This window comes from Nestor notabilis, unplaced genomic scaffold (genome assembly GCF_000696875.1).
Source record: "Nestor notabilis isolate BGI_N333 unplaced genomic scaffold, ASM69687v1 scaffold17020, whole genome shotgun sequence".
Taxonomy (NCBI): Eukaryota; Metazoa; Chordata; class Aves; order Psittaciformes; family Psittacidae; genus Nestor; species Nestor notabilis.
In genome coordinates this window covers 64900-80437 of record NW_009912720.1, presented here as the reverse complement: position 1 = coordinate 80437, position 15538 = coordinate 64900, and the positions used below count along the sequence as shown (strand labels likewise).

Here is a 15538-nt window from a genome sequence, read left to right as displayed (position 1 = left end):
GAACACCATCTGCCTGGCCATGCAAGTAAGTAAGCAAGCATAAAACCCTACAGGTGATGAATTGTAAGACTTTGTCGGGGAAAATGTCAAAATGGCCAAGGTTGAGACCTACTTTCACCTTCACCCAGTGTATTGAAGGAGAAAGACAGTGACATGGCTGCGTGGAGACCTTATAGCAGCCTTCCAGTATCTGAAGGGGGCCTACAAGGATGCTGGGGAGGGACTCTTCATTAGGGACTCTAGTGGTAGGACAAGGGGTAATGGCTTTAAACTTAAACAGGGGAACTTTAGGTTAGATATAAGGAAGAAGTTCTTCACAGTGAGGGTGGTGAGGCACTGGAACAGGTTGCCCAAGGAAGCTGTGAATGCTCCAACCCTGGAGGTGTTTAAGGCCAGGCTGGACAGAGCCTTGGGTGACATAGTTTAGTGTGCGGTGTCCCTGCTCACGGCAGGGGGGCTGGAACTAGATGTTCGTAAGGTCCTTTCCAACGCAAACTATTCTATGATAAAAAACACTGTACCACATTCATTCCTGATGAGATTTAGTTAAAATGGGGAATCTGCCTCTTATCCTTTTCCTGCTAATATCTGACACTTTAAACAACTCTGGTTTAACTCCTTAAAAACAAATGAGAAAAAGAGCCTAACAGTTACATTACAGACCAATTCAGTAACAAGCAACTTTTCAATTCTGACTTGTCTTCTATAAAAGGCAGCAATCACCTGGAATTGCCACTCACCTGAGAGCAGAATTTTAAATCTAGGGCTTTTCTGTCTTAAAAAGCAAATATTTTGGCAAACAAGACAATCAAGGAAACTGGGGCTGGAGGATAGGAAGACCCTAGTATCTCCTTTAATCTGTGTTAAGAACCATAGAAACTGTTTAGGAAGAACCTCTAGGGGCCCTATTGGCCATTGCATCACCTAAAAGCAGTATCAACTGCACCTAAAGCATTTCTTGATAGGTGTTTGCCTAACTTTTTTTCACTACTGGTGCTACTGATTGCCTTACTATCCACTATGGTGTGCATTCATTTTCCTTACTGTGAAAAGGTTTTCCAAAGATCAAATGTGAATCCACCAAAGAAACATTTGCAGCTGGATCTACAAGAATAGCAAATAGAGGTAGTAGATTACCATGTGCAGGTAGAACATTTGTACATTTTTCCAAGTCTATACTTTCCTGGCTTGTTCTTTCCAGTCTGTTTCTGCACAAGGCCTCTCCCACCTCCCTTTCATTTTCAGTCAGTCCCAGGCTCCACCTGCTAAGCCTATCTCTTCACTCCCAGTTTCCTTGGCCACTTGAGCTCCATTCTCTTCTATGCTCTGCTTAAGAGCTAGTCTTCCTGTCACTCTCCTCCCTAAACAACATACTTTCTTCTCACCCTGTCAGTCTCTGAACAATCTTCCCTGGTCCATGGTGCAAATAGTCCAGATCCTGACCCCACAAACAGTCCTACTCGCTACGTAGATTCAGTTGTAGTTACCCCTATACGGACCTCCTTTCCGGTCCCTTTTTGCCCTTTCACAGAATCACAGAATGGTTTGGATCAGAAGGGACCTTAAAGATCATCCTTCTATTTGGTCATTTGTTACGCTTTGTTCCCTTCTCTAGTTTGTACCTCTCCATGCACTTCAACACCAACTTCCCTTTTGACCTTTGCATCCCACTACTACATTTTCTACTGGATCAATGCCCATCTGCTGCACTCCCAGCCTCCCCTCAAAACTAGCTTCAGTTTCCTATCACTCACTAACAGTCTAGGTCTACATTCACAGTCAATTTTCACCTTATTTTCTCTCACTGCTTCCAGTCCTGTTTTCTCTCACTGTTTCCAGATTTCTTGACCTTCCTACTTTTTCTTTATCTGGTCTTGTTCTTTCCCATCTCCAGTGAAGAGGCTTCCTCTGCTGTCTTACCTAAGGTACCAAAAGAGGAGTGAGGCAACATGAGCACAAGAAAGTCCTCTGCTCTCAGCTGAAGTGTCTACTGCCCTGCTGTCATGAAGCAATAGAGAGGGACTATTATCTTCACCCTGAAGCATGCTCAGTTGTTGTGACAGTGGTGCACACCTAGGGCAGGTAGAGCTAGAAGCTGTGAGATGTTTGTGAGCCTACAGGGAGGACAGCAGCTCTGGAGATTCTAGGAAGTCTATATCCCACTTGAGAAAATACATTTTTCCAAAGGCTTATACTGTGGCAAGATTTGGGTCAAACTTTGTAACAGACAGCAAACTCAAAAGCCACATTCTAGTGAAATTCGAAGTTTTTAAGCAGAATCCAGCAAGTATGAGAGTCGTTCAAGGAGAATGTTACAAGAAATGTTAAAAACACCTCAACAATATATTTTTTCTTGGACTGGCTTTCAGCTGCAGCTGAATGGTTTTAAGTGAAACTCCTTTAAATAAATCACCCTAAGCCAATGTAGAATATGAAAATTCATCCCAGCAGGTTAAAGTTTATCAAAGTTAAGCAATTACCAATAGGGCCTTATAATATGAACTGGAAGATGACCTTATAATAAGGCAGTGCAATCAGTCTCAAGTATAATGATCTGGAAATAGGGAAATGAAGAGTGAGGTGACAACATTTGCAGAAGACACTACTTGAATTAATCAATAGCAGATGGAGAGTAACTTCATAAGACCTTAATAAAGTTAAGTGAATGGGCAGCATGATTGCAAATTTAATTCAGAGTTGACAAATGCAGGATAATGCATATTGGAAAGATATGATTTGAACTGCTCGTGTACTTTGGAGAATCCTGAATTAAGTGTAATTACTTGGGGAATGGCTTGGTATCATTATGAACAGCTCAGTGAAACCCCTGTTTACTGTGCAGTAGCAATCAAACAAGAAAGTAACCCAAGTGTTAGGGAATGGTGAGATAACAAACACAATTGGAGACTGTCTTGTACCATTATGCAAATCTATAATGAGCCCTCAACTGGAGTTAGAAGTGTGATTTTGGTAGCCACCACTCAAAAAGATTTTTGTAAAAAGAGGAGGATGCAGATGTCAAAACGGCTAGAGGTATGGAAATACGTATGTGTAAAAGGAGATGGGAATTCCAAATTGAAAAGATGGAGCATGTTGGGGTTTTCTCTAGAGAACCTCAACACACAGGGAGATCAGGAGGGGCCCTGTGTATTCCTAACTAACTAAACAAACTGATATGTTCATTCCTCACGCTGGTGCCGGGATGCTATTTTTCAGCACTACGGTCAGAGCTGCATGTTCAAGGAAGCCATGAATATCCTCAACATGCTCTTCACTGGCCTCTTCACTGTTGAGATGGTCCTGAAATTAATCGCCTTCAAACCCAAGGTAGGTGCTATAGGGGTAGAGTTTCCTGGCCTCTGTGTGTGTGTGTATGTGTGCGGGGCAGCTGTGAGGAGAAGGAGGAGGTGAAACTTTCTGATCTATTACCCCACCAATAACTGAGCTGGACAGTTGCTCTCTGGATTGGAGTCTCACATATATTTAATAAATTTTTCACTGGAGAGGAGACACGCTAAAACAAAAATAATTAAAGGCAACACCTGCTAAGAGAGAAGGTTCCTAGTTCTCTGTTTCCGTTAAGTTATAGCAGTGACACTATGTTAAGGCCATAACGTGTTTTCCATTCTCAATGTCATTCTAATGCTCTCTCTGACTTTCCTTAAATAAATTATAAATAGCATCCCATGATTAGTCTTCTGGCCCAAGTGAAGTTAATCAAGCATGACTCATTTTGAGTTATGAGCTTTGGAAAAAAATGTTGCTTCTGGGAGGGCTATATCTCAATGATAGTTTGAATTGCTTTAGTTTTGAATATAAGATTTCACTGATAATATTCAGTACCCTACCAGTTTCTGTGTGAAAGTATTGTCCATTGGGTCATGGCATTTTGCTAGTACAGCTGCACCATGGGGTATGGTTATAACCTGTAATCTCTTCCAACTAATTTGGTGCAGCTGCTGCAGGACAAGGACAAAGATTCTGACCTCACATAATTTAAGATTACACAAGTCTTTCTTCTTTGAGGTTTAAGCTCAGGGTTGGGTCATAAGAAGCAGAATCCAGATACTTAAATACCGCTGTCTCATGCCATTTCATATCTTCGATGATACCTTAACACATGGGGTTGTGTCTTGAAGGATACCTTGATACACTGGGGTTGACAAATACTGTCCGAAGCATCAGTTATGACACTGGTAAAGATGAGAACAATCATGTCTCTGACAGTCATGCTTGTCCTTCATGTTAAACATTTAGGGGATCACTGAAGTTAAGAGCTCCTCCCAGCTCTAACCTAACATCTTCCTCATCCTCAGCTCAGAAATGTTGCTGTCCAATTCTACTGAATCTGGTCTTACTTTTTCTATTAAATCTTTGTTAACGTTACTTTTACCCAGCCTACCCCACTTTCTAGCACTTCTTCTTAGAAGAGACACTTCTTTTTTTCCTGAAACCAATATCACTATCCTATCTCAGATGTAGTTCTCTTGAAAGTTAAGAGCATCTTGTGCAGTCCTGGTGAAGGCCTGAATGACTTATTTATTTATTTATTATTTTTGTGTGTGTGTGTGTAATCTCAGACAATGTCTTGGGAAATTTAGAAATATCATCATCTGTTTCAGAAGGGATTGTAATTTTCAGGAGGGAGCTTTCACTTCTGAGGTGTCGCCTTGTCTATTAGCAAACAAATCTTCTGGCACTTTGCAAAATATTACCTGCACATTATACACCCAGAAATGCATCTCACAGGCTTTGTAATGTTCTTCTGATTTCATAGTTCTACTTCACAGGAGATTCTTAACTTTGAGAAAGATGAGGTTCTCAGCAGAATCTGTTCTGAGCATTTAGAGAAAAAGTTCTACCAGTTCTAATATTGAGCTCTGTACGTATCAAGGAACACTTTACTTGACATGGTTGCCTCTAACAAGTAAAGAATTGTCATTGATGATGTTGAAGGTCCTTTCTACTTCTTCTGTCTTACTTTCCTATGTCTAATCTCCCTTTCAAATTTTGCTGCACAACCAAGTACTAAACAAAATCAACTGAGGGTAAACATATATCCTCTAGATAGCAAAACATTGGAACATGTTGCCTAAAGACACTGTGGAATTTCTGTAATTTGAGGGTTTAAGATTAAGTTAGGAGAACCTCTCATTAGAAACAGTTGAGGAATGTGTGATCTGCCTTGAGATAGTGAAATGGACTAGACTATCTCATGAGGTCCCTCTCAGTCCAGTTTTCCATGATCCTGTAATTTCCAACTAAATCACCAGCTACTACACTGTAGTAAAATTGAGAATATAAAAGAAATTTTCCTCGTAACCAGAGTAGTAGAGTCTTAATAAAGTCTTCTCAACTAAGGATCCGACAACAACCTCAGGCTGGGTCCTGCCCATCCTGAAAGAATAGCTAGTGAAAAGAATAAATCTGTTTCAAATTCTAGTCTGGCACATATGCCAAAAATAGTACTAACTCTCAAGCTGCTATTTTAATTAAATACCTTCAAGAAAACAAACAAAATTTTTAAAAAATGGAACCACAGGATTTACAGGAATGAATTTGTGAAAACGACTAATACAGCAAAAAGGCTTGCCTACAGCTATATTCACACTGGGTTATGTTGAGTATCAGTTCAGTGGCTCAAGTTTGAACATCAAAATTCCTTGCGTAATTTGCCATTGTCTGCTCAACTCAAGGATTTGGCCTGCAGCCTTCATTCCCTGCTCCATATTGACTCAACCTGCTCTCCAAAGAAGGAAACCCCCTATCCCAGATAACCACTTGGACAGATGTGGAGCAACGCTGAGTGGCACAATCTGCTTCTCTTTAGGTTGCACATTGAGATTGAAGCTGAACTTGCCTAGAGTATGTTCTGATGTGGGAATCTCCCAGCATGGAGGAAATTGTTACCCTCAGCCCTCTGTTTGGCTAGACCTATCAGTTAAGATATAAAAGCAAACTACATTTGCAGATGGAGGTTCTTCCCAGGAATACCAGCTGGAAAAGTCCAAAAGGATTCAACTGTCACCTGGGTGAACATCACTACAGCACAGCCATCATCCTTTCCCCTATAGCCACCAAAGTCCCCTGGACAAAGAATGAGATGCTAAGTGATAACAGTGTTTCCCAGAGATGAAATGGCAAGATCAAATGCTCGTGAGATCTCTGCCGAAGACAAGATTTGTCTGCCATTTCCTGAGAAATAAACTACAAACCAGCTTTTGTTTAAGCTCTTTGTCTCACTTTTAATTTGTGCCCAAACATCACTCTTTTCCATCTGAAGAGTGCCCTCAAATGAGGAAGCTGTAACATTTATGACTGACAACAAAAAAGCAGGAAACTTGGTTAGCTGAAGGTAATGTGTCCTCAGCGACAAGCCCCAGAAGAATGTGACAGAACAGAACTGAAGCTGGAAAAATTGTCTCTGATTTATCCAGCTTTGTGGTGCTTAACCCAAGAGTGATTGCTGCATCTAACCTTCAGCTACAGCAAGCAATGCCGTAACTGAGTTGTAACGCTAGAGCAGCTGCCGCAGAGCTCTCCCTTGCACAGCCACTTCCTGAAGGCACCTTGGAATGAATGGTCTGCAGCAGCGACAGAGGGTCATGGTTTTCTCTATCTGTGCAAGGTAGAACAAGCTGCTGTTTATTCATGCCTTTACCAGAGAGAATTGCTAAGGTAACTGGGACAGATCCCTGAGGCGCTCAGAGCTGCTATCACTCAAGCTTCTTACAGAAGTCGCCACAGGGATGTGCCCATGCAGCACAGCTTTTTGCAGGAACTCATATGCAGACTTCCTGCTGCAGGCAGTGGTATGGCAATTGCTATTATATGAAGTCATATAATGTGCTACAGTGCAACTTGTGTATTACATGCACAACAACAAAACAGTGGCAATCTCTGAAAAGATTTTTTTACTTTATCCATTTTTTGCTCCCATTCCGTGAGGAGACATGTCCTTCTTATTTGCTACTCTTGATAGTAAAGGTGAAAAAAAAAATCCACATGGTCAGTTGCACAGACATTAAGTAGGATCACATATGTGCCTGACTGCAAAGAATCAGCATGGATAATCCAGCCCTCCATCTACTGTTAAGAGCAAGGATTTACTTATTGAAGGGCCAGCTGTAGGAATAAGGAGCCAAGTCTGAGTCAGGGCCCATCTCCTAACACTTACAGAAAGTATGTGAAAGGGGTAGAAAGACAAGGGCTTTCCTAATTAAGCATACTGTTACTGTTGAGGTTGGTTACTCTAGTCAGGAAGTCCCTTTGATACCTTTCCCTTTTATTGGCCATCTTCCATGAACTGTGTTTTGGTTTGTTTAGTCTCCAGGAAGGCTAGAGAGAAGAGGGGTGCTTTAGCTGGAGCAGCTGCTGCCGGTGTGGATAGTGAATTCCAGGCAGGGAAAAGGCCAGCCTCTGAGATCCCCTGTGTTTCCGTGTGGCATGTTTTTTGGAGGAGAGTACGGTGATCCCAGTCTTCTTTGCAGGATAAATCTAAGCACTGTGTAAGACAGCTCATCTGTGTCTGATGCAGTCTTGACAGGAGTGTGTGCTAACAATAAGCAAGAGAGATTTGGGATGATTAGCACTTCTGATAAAGAAAACCTCCACTACATGCCTTGCATCTCCTTACAGAGTATTAATATGCTGCTCTGAAGCAAAACTCCCAAATGAACCTGAGTGTTTGCCTTGGCTGATGCTCATAAACTGATTCAAGACCAGTTACTTCAAAGAGACAGACAGTCTAAAAGTAATGCTGTTGAGCCAAGGCCTTTTGCTGCTTTGTTTTTATAATTTTATAAATTCTCCAGCCAGTCTGGTGAGCTATTTTCCGGTTCCTGCATGGAGCAAGCTGCTGCTGCTTCATGGCTTTTCCAGAGAAAACTACTAAAGGGAATGAGAAGTGCTGTCTAGAGTGCTCACAGTTACCACTGTCTGAGCTTCTTAAAGAAGAAATCTCCACAAGCACTAGTTCATGAAGGACCAGCTGCTCTGTAAAACCTGCCTCAGGTTTATCTTTTCAACTCAAAGACAGCAACTTAAAATTCCTATTCATATGAAGCTGTGCCATCTGTCAACATACATGCTAACATGGGGATAGGTAGTCTTCCAGGAATTTCAGATCTTTCCAGCTCCGTGGAATGGACTGTTTTACTGATGGACCACATCTACTGTTTCTTTCAGGAAACATTTAATCTATCCCCTTATTAGCTTGGGCAGGACTAGTAGTCTGAGAACCATGAATTTTCTACCACTGTCTCTGTCATCTCAAACTTGGAAGATATGTCAGTAGAACTACTCCCATGCATAAAGTAAAGCACATGTTCATATCTTTTGTCAGATTCAGGTCTGCATGTGGAAAGGGAATCTTGAGGATTTCCTCTGTGGAATTATGGTTAGCATAGAGACTACAGTTCGCAAGTCTATTCCATTTACCAGACACTGTCAGCACCTTTCTTCCCTGGGTGTTTATGGATGCTACTTGTAAAGCAGGCTGTAACGCCATCTGTCCTGCCTCAGATAGTTAGTTCAGTCCCTCATTTATCACTGCTACTTTACTCTGAATTTTTGCCATTCTTTAATGCCATTTTCATGTAGCAGAGTTCAGACTTCTGTGCACTGTTTCAAACAAGTTTCACATTCAGCGCAAGGCAAATAATCCCATTTGATCTCAAGAAGAGCTATGACCCTCTGAGTAGAAATCGCGAGTGTCACCCATGGTTATTTCCTAGTCTCTATTTACTTATGGATCTACATATCCTCGGTGTTTCTTTCTCCCCTGATGTATCTGCCCTTCTTTATTCCTCTTTAAGTTCCACTCAGTCAGCATTTATCAAGTATTTGATGCACTGATATCTTCTCTCAAACCTGAAGAATTACTCATCTGTTTTTGTTCCCTTTTCACTACTCCATTTGTTGTATGCTTATGCCTATAAACAGATCTTTGAGCAGTCTCTCCTAAAGTTACACTGGCTGCTTCATACTATTTGCATGCTTCTTCTTCACCATTACCATAATCTGTTGTTCCTTGGTCAGGCTAGAGGCTTCAGCATTTTCACAAACAGCTGAAATTTATATCAGATCTATTCTCCTGCACCATAGAAATAATGTTGGCTAATTTGGAAATCTGATGCTTTTGTACTTCTTCATTCTAGTGCCTTTAGAAATATCTGTATAGCTTAGGATGCTGCCCTGGCATTATTCATCGCAGTGTTTTATTTCTCCAGCTTATGCAGAGAAAGCAAAGTGAAGACTTTTGCACTCACACAAAAAAGTCAGAAAACTGGGTATAATTGAATTGTCTTTTGTTCAGCATGGAAAAACACTTCAGGTCCATCTAATAGGCATAAGGAATCACAGTTAAAAATCACATGGTCTGGGGTGAAGTACGGTGGCCTAAATTAGTAGTTTAGTTTGTGTAAATGTGTAAGCGCCCCTGCCACTCTCCCTGGGAGTCTGGCCACACAATTCTGGTTGTCAAATGGCTCTTATTTTGCAGATTTCTCTGCTTTGGAGGTTCTAGACCTAAGTGGTCATCTAATTGTTTCCTCTTCTCAGCTTCAGCACTACACTTTCTGTTTTGGAGAGGCAGCTGAGCCATCTACCTGGTGCAATAGGAAGGGCAGTCTCCAGCCGCCACCCCTCCTTTGGTTGGAACAAGTGTTTTAAAAAGCAAAAAAAGGAGTGAGAGATCTTATGCGTTTGAGGATCTGTAGGTGGGGAAAAAATATACCTCATTCAGCAGAAAAGAAGAATGAGCTATGCTTGACGTTGGGTAAAAAATAGTTGGCTTGAAGAGAACTAGGAATAGTCAGGTAAGAGAGTGTGTAAACTGACAAAAGTGAGAGACCTAAACGAAGAGGAAGGACCATCTCCTGAGAGGGGGAAGAGAGAGAAACGAAACCTGGAGGAGAGGAAAAGCCATATGCAAATAATGGAGAATGGGAATGGACAGAATATCCTTAAAGGCAGGGGAAGAGAAAAATATTAATAAAATAGAGAAAGAAATTATTACACAAAAAATGTTGCAAGGAAAAGTAAAACAGAAACAAGGCTAAAAAGAAAAGTAAACACGGAAAGGGATTTTTAGAAAATTGAAAACTGAATTAAAACCCATAGCTTTTAAGCCAATGAACATCTTTTTGTGCTTCTACCTTCTATTGAAGTTCTCTGGCAGACATCCCAAGTCACCATGTTCAAAAATATCAGTATCTCAGCCACAGAGCCTCTCATCAGAATAATTTGCAATAAAAGTTGTGTGCAATATATTTACCTACTTCTGCGGACGAAGCTCAGCCCCATTGCAAAATGCATCAGCACGTTACCCCAGAAATTCTTTCCTTTTTCACCCGAATTTTATTTTCTGAGTGAAGTCTGAATGTATTATATATTTCTCTGCATCTTCTGTACAGCCAATAGCCTAGCCAGAATTAATCTGAGCTGCTCCAACAAGCCCAGCAGCCATATGACCAGAAATTTCTGACATCTCTGTAGTTCATGACCAGACACTGCATTATATGTGTGCAGTCAGTCTGAGGCTCTCAAGCAATTGCTGAATCAGGCTCAAGAGTTTTGGAAATACAGAAGAAAAGGGAAAACATCTTAACCCCTCATTAATCACTCCTCTTCTTTGTCTTTACTGTGATTTTCTGCCAAAAGTTTCACGCATTTTGCATAGCATACATATCATGTGGAGATTTGACCGTAAGGTCTTTCATGTCCACAGCTCTGAGAGGAAGAATAAGCCTCTTTTCTAAGCCCTTTCTGCAAAAGTAAATACTAAAAACTGTGTGTAAGAGCAGCATATTTAGGTGACTTTGATGTGAAGAAATACTTGAGATAATTATCCTGGACATGAATGGTCAAGTCATCCCAGCCCTTTATACCCATCAGTGGGTTGGAACAGAGAGTTGTCAGGTAGACTTGCTCCTGGGTGCTGCTTGCCTGACAGAATTTCTATCTGCCCCATATGTCCAGAAGAAAGATGAGAAAAGAGAGGCTAAGAAAGCAATTGAGCCTCTTGCAGCACAGCATGGGCCACAGCATTCTGAGCAGCTTGGCATTAAAACATTCTCACAGAACATGGAAGGGTATCCAAATAGCCAAGGACCAAAGCAGCTGCTTTTGTTATTCTAGGCCTTAAATTGAAACTACTCAGGAGTCTATGCTGTCAACATGTTACAAGGCAGTGACATTAAAAGAAAGAGGAACCACATCCTGATGTTTTAGAGTGCTGGCCCATCAGGTTAAACAGTACACCTGATGTAACCGTAGAGCCTTGAACAACAAGTCTTCCAGTTAATACAGAAAGAGAGAATTTGCAACAGAATGCTCAGAAGTGAGGTTGGTTAAGCACCAGTTTCCATAAATGAGGAGTTAGCAAGCAAGTAACTGCCTTCTTTGTCATGTGGAAGCACAGGGAATCCTCTTTGATACTTCTAGATTTCACCAAGTTCCTCACCACAGAGGTGTGTGGGAGGAGAAGTCTGGCTATTCCCGACACTTTGAAGGAGAAGAAAGTAGTGCCAGACTGAAGTTTTTCTATTGTGCATATGCTTATGTTCTGAGATGGCATAGGCGTGACTCCACCTAAACAAGTCATGCAGCGTGAAAAACATTTGGTAGGTGAATGTAACAGAAGCAACTAGGCAGATGATGAGAAATGGAATTTCACAGTAAATCCTAGCTCATACCTTTAGTTGAATCTGGGTCAGGAAACATCAAAGTCTTCCTTCTGAACGCTGGTCGACATCCTGTATGAAGTATACTCTCTTCAGAAGTATGGTCTCTTTCCCATTTCCTCATGGAAAACGCGTGTTGCAAAAACGCATGAGCAGATCTTGATTGGTTTCTTTGTTGGTGCCCCCAGAGAAGAGGCCAAGAGTGAAATGAGTATACAGAACAAACTTCCCTCTTCATGCAAAAAAAACTTGTCCTTTCATGTTGTGGTTGAAGCAATTGGTGAGGGACAAAAAGGCTGTTTGATCTGCTGCTTCCCGTGTTACATTTGTTGTTTAAATGCAGGATGTTCTCCTCCCTGGAGGACGAGGTCAGCAATTTTCTGCACACAAATAGATCCTCTAATTACTATATAGAATGTGTGAAATTTCTAACACTGATCAGCCAGAGCTATGCAATCCTCCAGCTTTCTGAAGGATCAGTGGAGAATTCAGTAGGCAGAAAAAGCTGTTAAAGAAGCTGTATAAGAGCTTCAATGAGAGAGGACCTTCTCCTTCACAGCAAGCGTACCCAGAGAATTTGCATATTGCTGCAACATTGTGACAGATTTATTTTCAGTCTGGCACTTGGGGGGTTTAATGTCATTATAAATGATCAAAAATAATGATACGACTGCACAATGCAACAGAGTGGGAAGCACTGTATTAGCTATTACACTTAATTATTTAATACAGAAAATTATTCACACAGTGATAAAAGCCCAATGGGATGGTGAACTGGGGTCTCATTCAGAACAGCATCAACAGCGTCAGCAGCAGCATGTAAAGGGAACAGTTCCAGGGAAAAGTGACTTGCTCTCACTCCCAAAAGAAAAATCCCAACCCTCTATCACCTCATGTGAGGTTGTTTTAAAGGGTCAAGAGTTCTCACAGATGTGAATCTTCTCTTCATGTAAGAGTGATACCAGGTAGCAGACTATGATAAAGCCCTGGTTAAGAACTGTTCATCATGTTAGGAACTTACATTTCCTCTGCCAGATGATCACCTGGCTGAGGTCTAAGAGAGTTGATTTCTCTTCTTTATCATGTATCTGGCTTTTGTAGGACCTTTGAAACTTTAGTTTTCTACATTTCTGCTTTGCTGCATGTAAAATGAGAGTAACCATTCTCTTGCGGAAAGTTGTGGTTGATGGATTGTAAGTATTATTTTATTAAGTACTCTAATCCATATAAAATCAAGTCTTTTCTGAAAATGGAGATAATTTAGGAAAAAAACCAAAATATTAAGAAACCTATTGCTTATACCTACCAGCCTGTTCCTAGAAGATTATGCCTTTCTCCCAGTGAGTATCCACTATCCATGCATGAACCCTATTAGAGCAGTCCATAGCCTTTTCCCATGGTGTGTACAGAGACAGGGAGGTTTTTCCAAGTCCAGCCCCAAATTCAGAATGCTTCTTCAACCATTACTTGCTACATCTGCCCACAACAGTAAGTGGCTCTTCATTCTGAAATACATGTCACTTCTTTTGAGTTTTCTTCTTTTGAGTCATTCTTCCCTGGGCTGGTGTCTCAGTCCAACTTCAGAAGATAGGCTATTTTTAACAGCTAAGCCCATCCTTTTTCATAGGACTGTTTCATGTTGCTGGTTTGATTTGTTGCCTTCAAGAGTTATCCGTTGGCTCTCACCAAGACCTGCTTTTTCTAGACCTTGCAAAGTCTTTGAGCATTTACAGCTTCTTCCTAATGGAATTTGACAGCAAAATTCTCATGGAATGTATTTTGTGATAAGTGATCTGTTCCGACATAGCAAGCCATCACATTCACTTTTCAGTCTTTCTGGTAAGACTGGTGTTGATTTTGTTTCTCTTTGCTGAGAACAAGTTTGGTTTCTGACTGGAGGGCAGTAATTGTTAAATGATTGCAATGTAATTACTGTTCATGAGGAAAAGGGTCCAAGTCCTCACAGGGTATCACTGTGCCATGACATACCTGTAGGAAAGGCAGGAATGTTTATCTTGCTTTTCTAGGTCAACAGCAGAATTTAAAGACAGCTTTCTGTTACTCTGCTTCCATTTTCAAGCATTTATATCAAGGAAGCCTTAGGAATTCTGAGAAATTACTCACCCTCACTTCAGAGGCAGCTTTGAAGAAATTACTCACTCTCCCTTCAAAGGCAGCTAAGAGCAATCCAGTCGAAAAATGACATCAGGGTCAGCTAGCTGAATCATCCAGTTTCAGCATGTTTTACTGCTATCGTTTCCTTAGGCCTTCTCAGCATGTTGTCTTGAAATACAATCTTTGCAACCTCTAAGAGATGCTTCCATTATAAATGCTTCCGTACTGTCTTTGTCATGCTTCTGTCCCAGTCTTTGGAAAACCCAGGGTCATAACATTGCACTTCAAGCCTTCCACATGGCTGAGTACTTGTGTGCTACTAGCTACTTTACAGTAAATGAAATATGGAGAGATGTAAGACAACTGTGCCACCATGTAGGTGGTCATGGAAGAGCTCATGGGACCATCTAGAAATTACAGTTCTGGTGGAATGGACTGAGTTGCAGTGAACTTTCAGTTCACAGAAGAGGTATTACAAACACTTTTCTAGGCATGTCCCCCCTGACATTGCCAATTAGCAGTAATTATGGAGAGCATAAAAAAAACGGTCTGTTGTGACAAAAGAGATTATATCGTTCCAGCCTCTGTAAACTTCTAAGTTTGTCAAATGTTGGCTTGGGGACCTTGGTTCAGGCAATGGAGTTTTCTCCTTTTTTTCTGTGATTGGAGATACTTCTCCACTAGAATCACAGGTGAGACCCATAGTTTGCTTTTGGACCTACAGGCTCTCAAAAAATCATCAGAAGGTGGTCACTTTTAACCAGTAACAAGGTACCCCAGCTTTATACTAGTGACCTAGAAATAAACATTCCGGATCACAGAGCCATTCAAGTCCCCCAGTTCCTTTGTTTCTGTCAAGCAGTGTCCAGTGTTTCCTGGCAGGTCCTCAGACCCCAGGGGATACCTCTCTGCTTTCACTGACATCGCCTTGTGAGAGAGAGCAAGAGAGTGAGAGAGGATAAAGGAAAACATCAAAGTTATTGAGCAGCTATCTTGGTCTACAGCTTAGTCTTGTCTTCTCATGGAAAAAGCAGATCGAGGCAGGAGGCTTCTTCAGAACTGCCCAAACCTTGGAATAGTCTGAGGAGTTGAAAAGCTCCTCTCCACACTCCCTGTCTGTGGAAAGATTTGATGGAGCACAGGGGGCCTTGTGCAATTCCCTGCAGCAGTGACTCAATACAGTGACTGGTAGGCGAACTGCAGGGAGTCTGTGTCTCAGAATTAATCCATCAATGGATGAGAGCTGATAGATAGTATGTAAATAGATGCTGTTTTCCTGCAGCCTGTCAGGAGCTCCAAACAGCTGCATCCTCCACTTTATTCCTTCTCTACTAGGTTCTGCTAATTTCCCTGATTACTGTTATGGCTAAATGGTATCTTAGCATAACAGAATTTGCATCTGACACAAATCTCCGTTTGGTGTCAGGAGCTATTGTAGCTTTGTAAGATAGTCCAGGATACATGTGAATCACTCAAATCTGCTGTGAGAAGGTATGCCAAGAGTCACAGCACTGTATAAATGTCATTTGATTCAATACCATTTCCCAATGAAACTGTCCCTTTTGCAAGATTACTTTCAGGGAAAGCCTCTTTTAATGAAGTCTGAGAGCTGACTCTCACAGCTCCAAATAGCCTGCAACATTTTCAGAAACAAATTCACGTAACAAGCAACCATCAGCTTGTTCATCTAGCAGTTCATCTCATTTTGCAAATTTCTAGCAAGGTCTGCTTTGGTGCCC

At 41.4% G+C, this 15538-nt stretch overlaps 1 protein-coding gene across 1 annotated transcript in view; it reads left to right on the top strand.

The window, feature by feature from the left end:
* The window catches only part of LOC104410749 (voltage-dependent L-type calcium channel subunit alpha-1C-like), a 115188-nt gene that overhangs the window by 43305 nt on the left and 56345 nt on the right, over positions 1 to 15538 (top strand). The window contains 2 exon segments of the mRNA XM_010021005.1: positions 1 to 25; positions 3217 to 3327. The exon segment at positions 1 to 25 is cut by the window's left edge and continues 8 nt beyond it. Coding sequence (XP_010019307.1) covers positions 1 to 25; positions 3217 to 3327 — 136 coding nt within the window.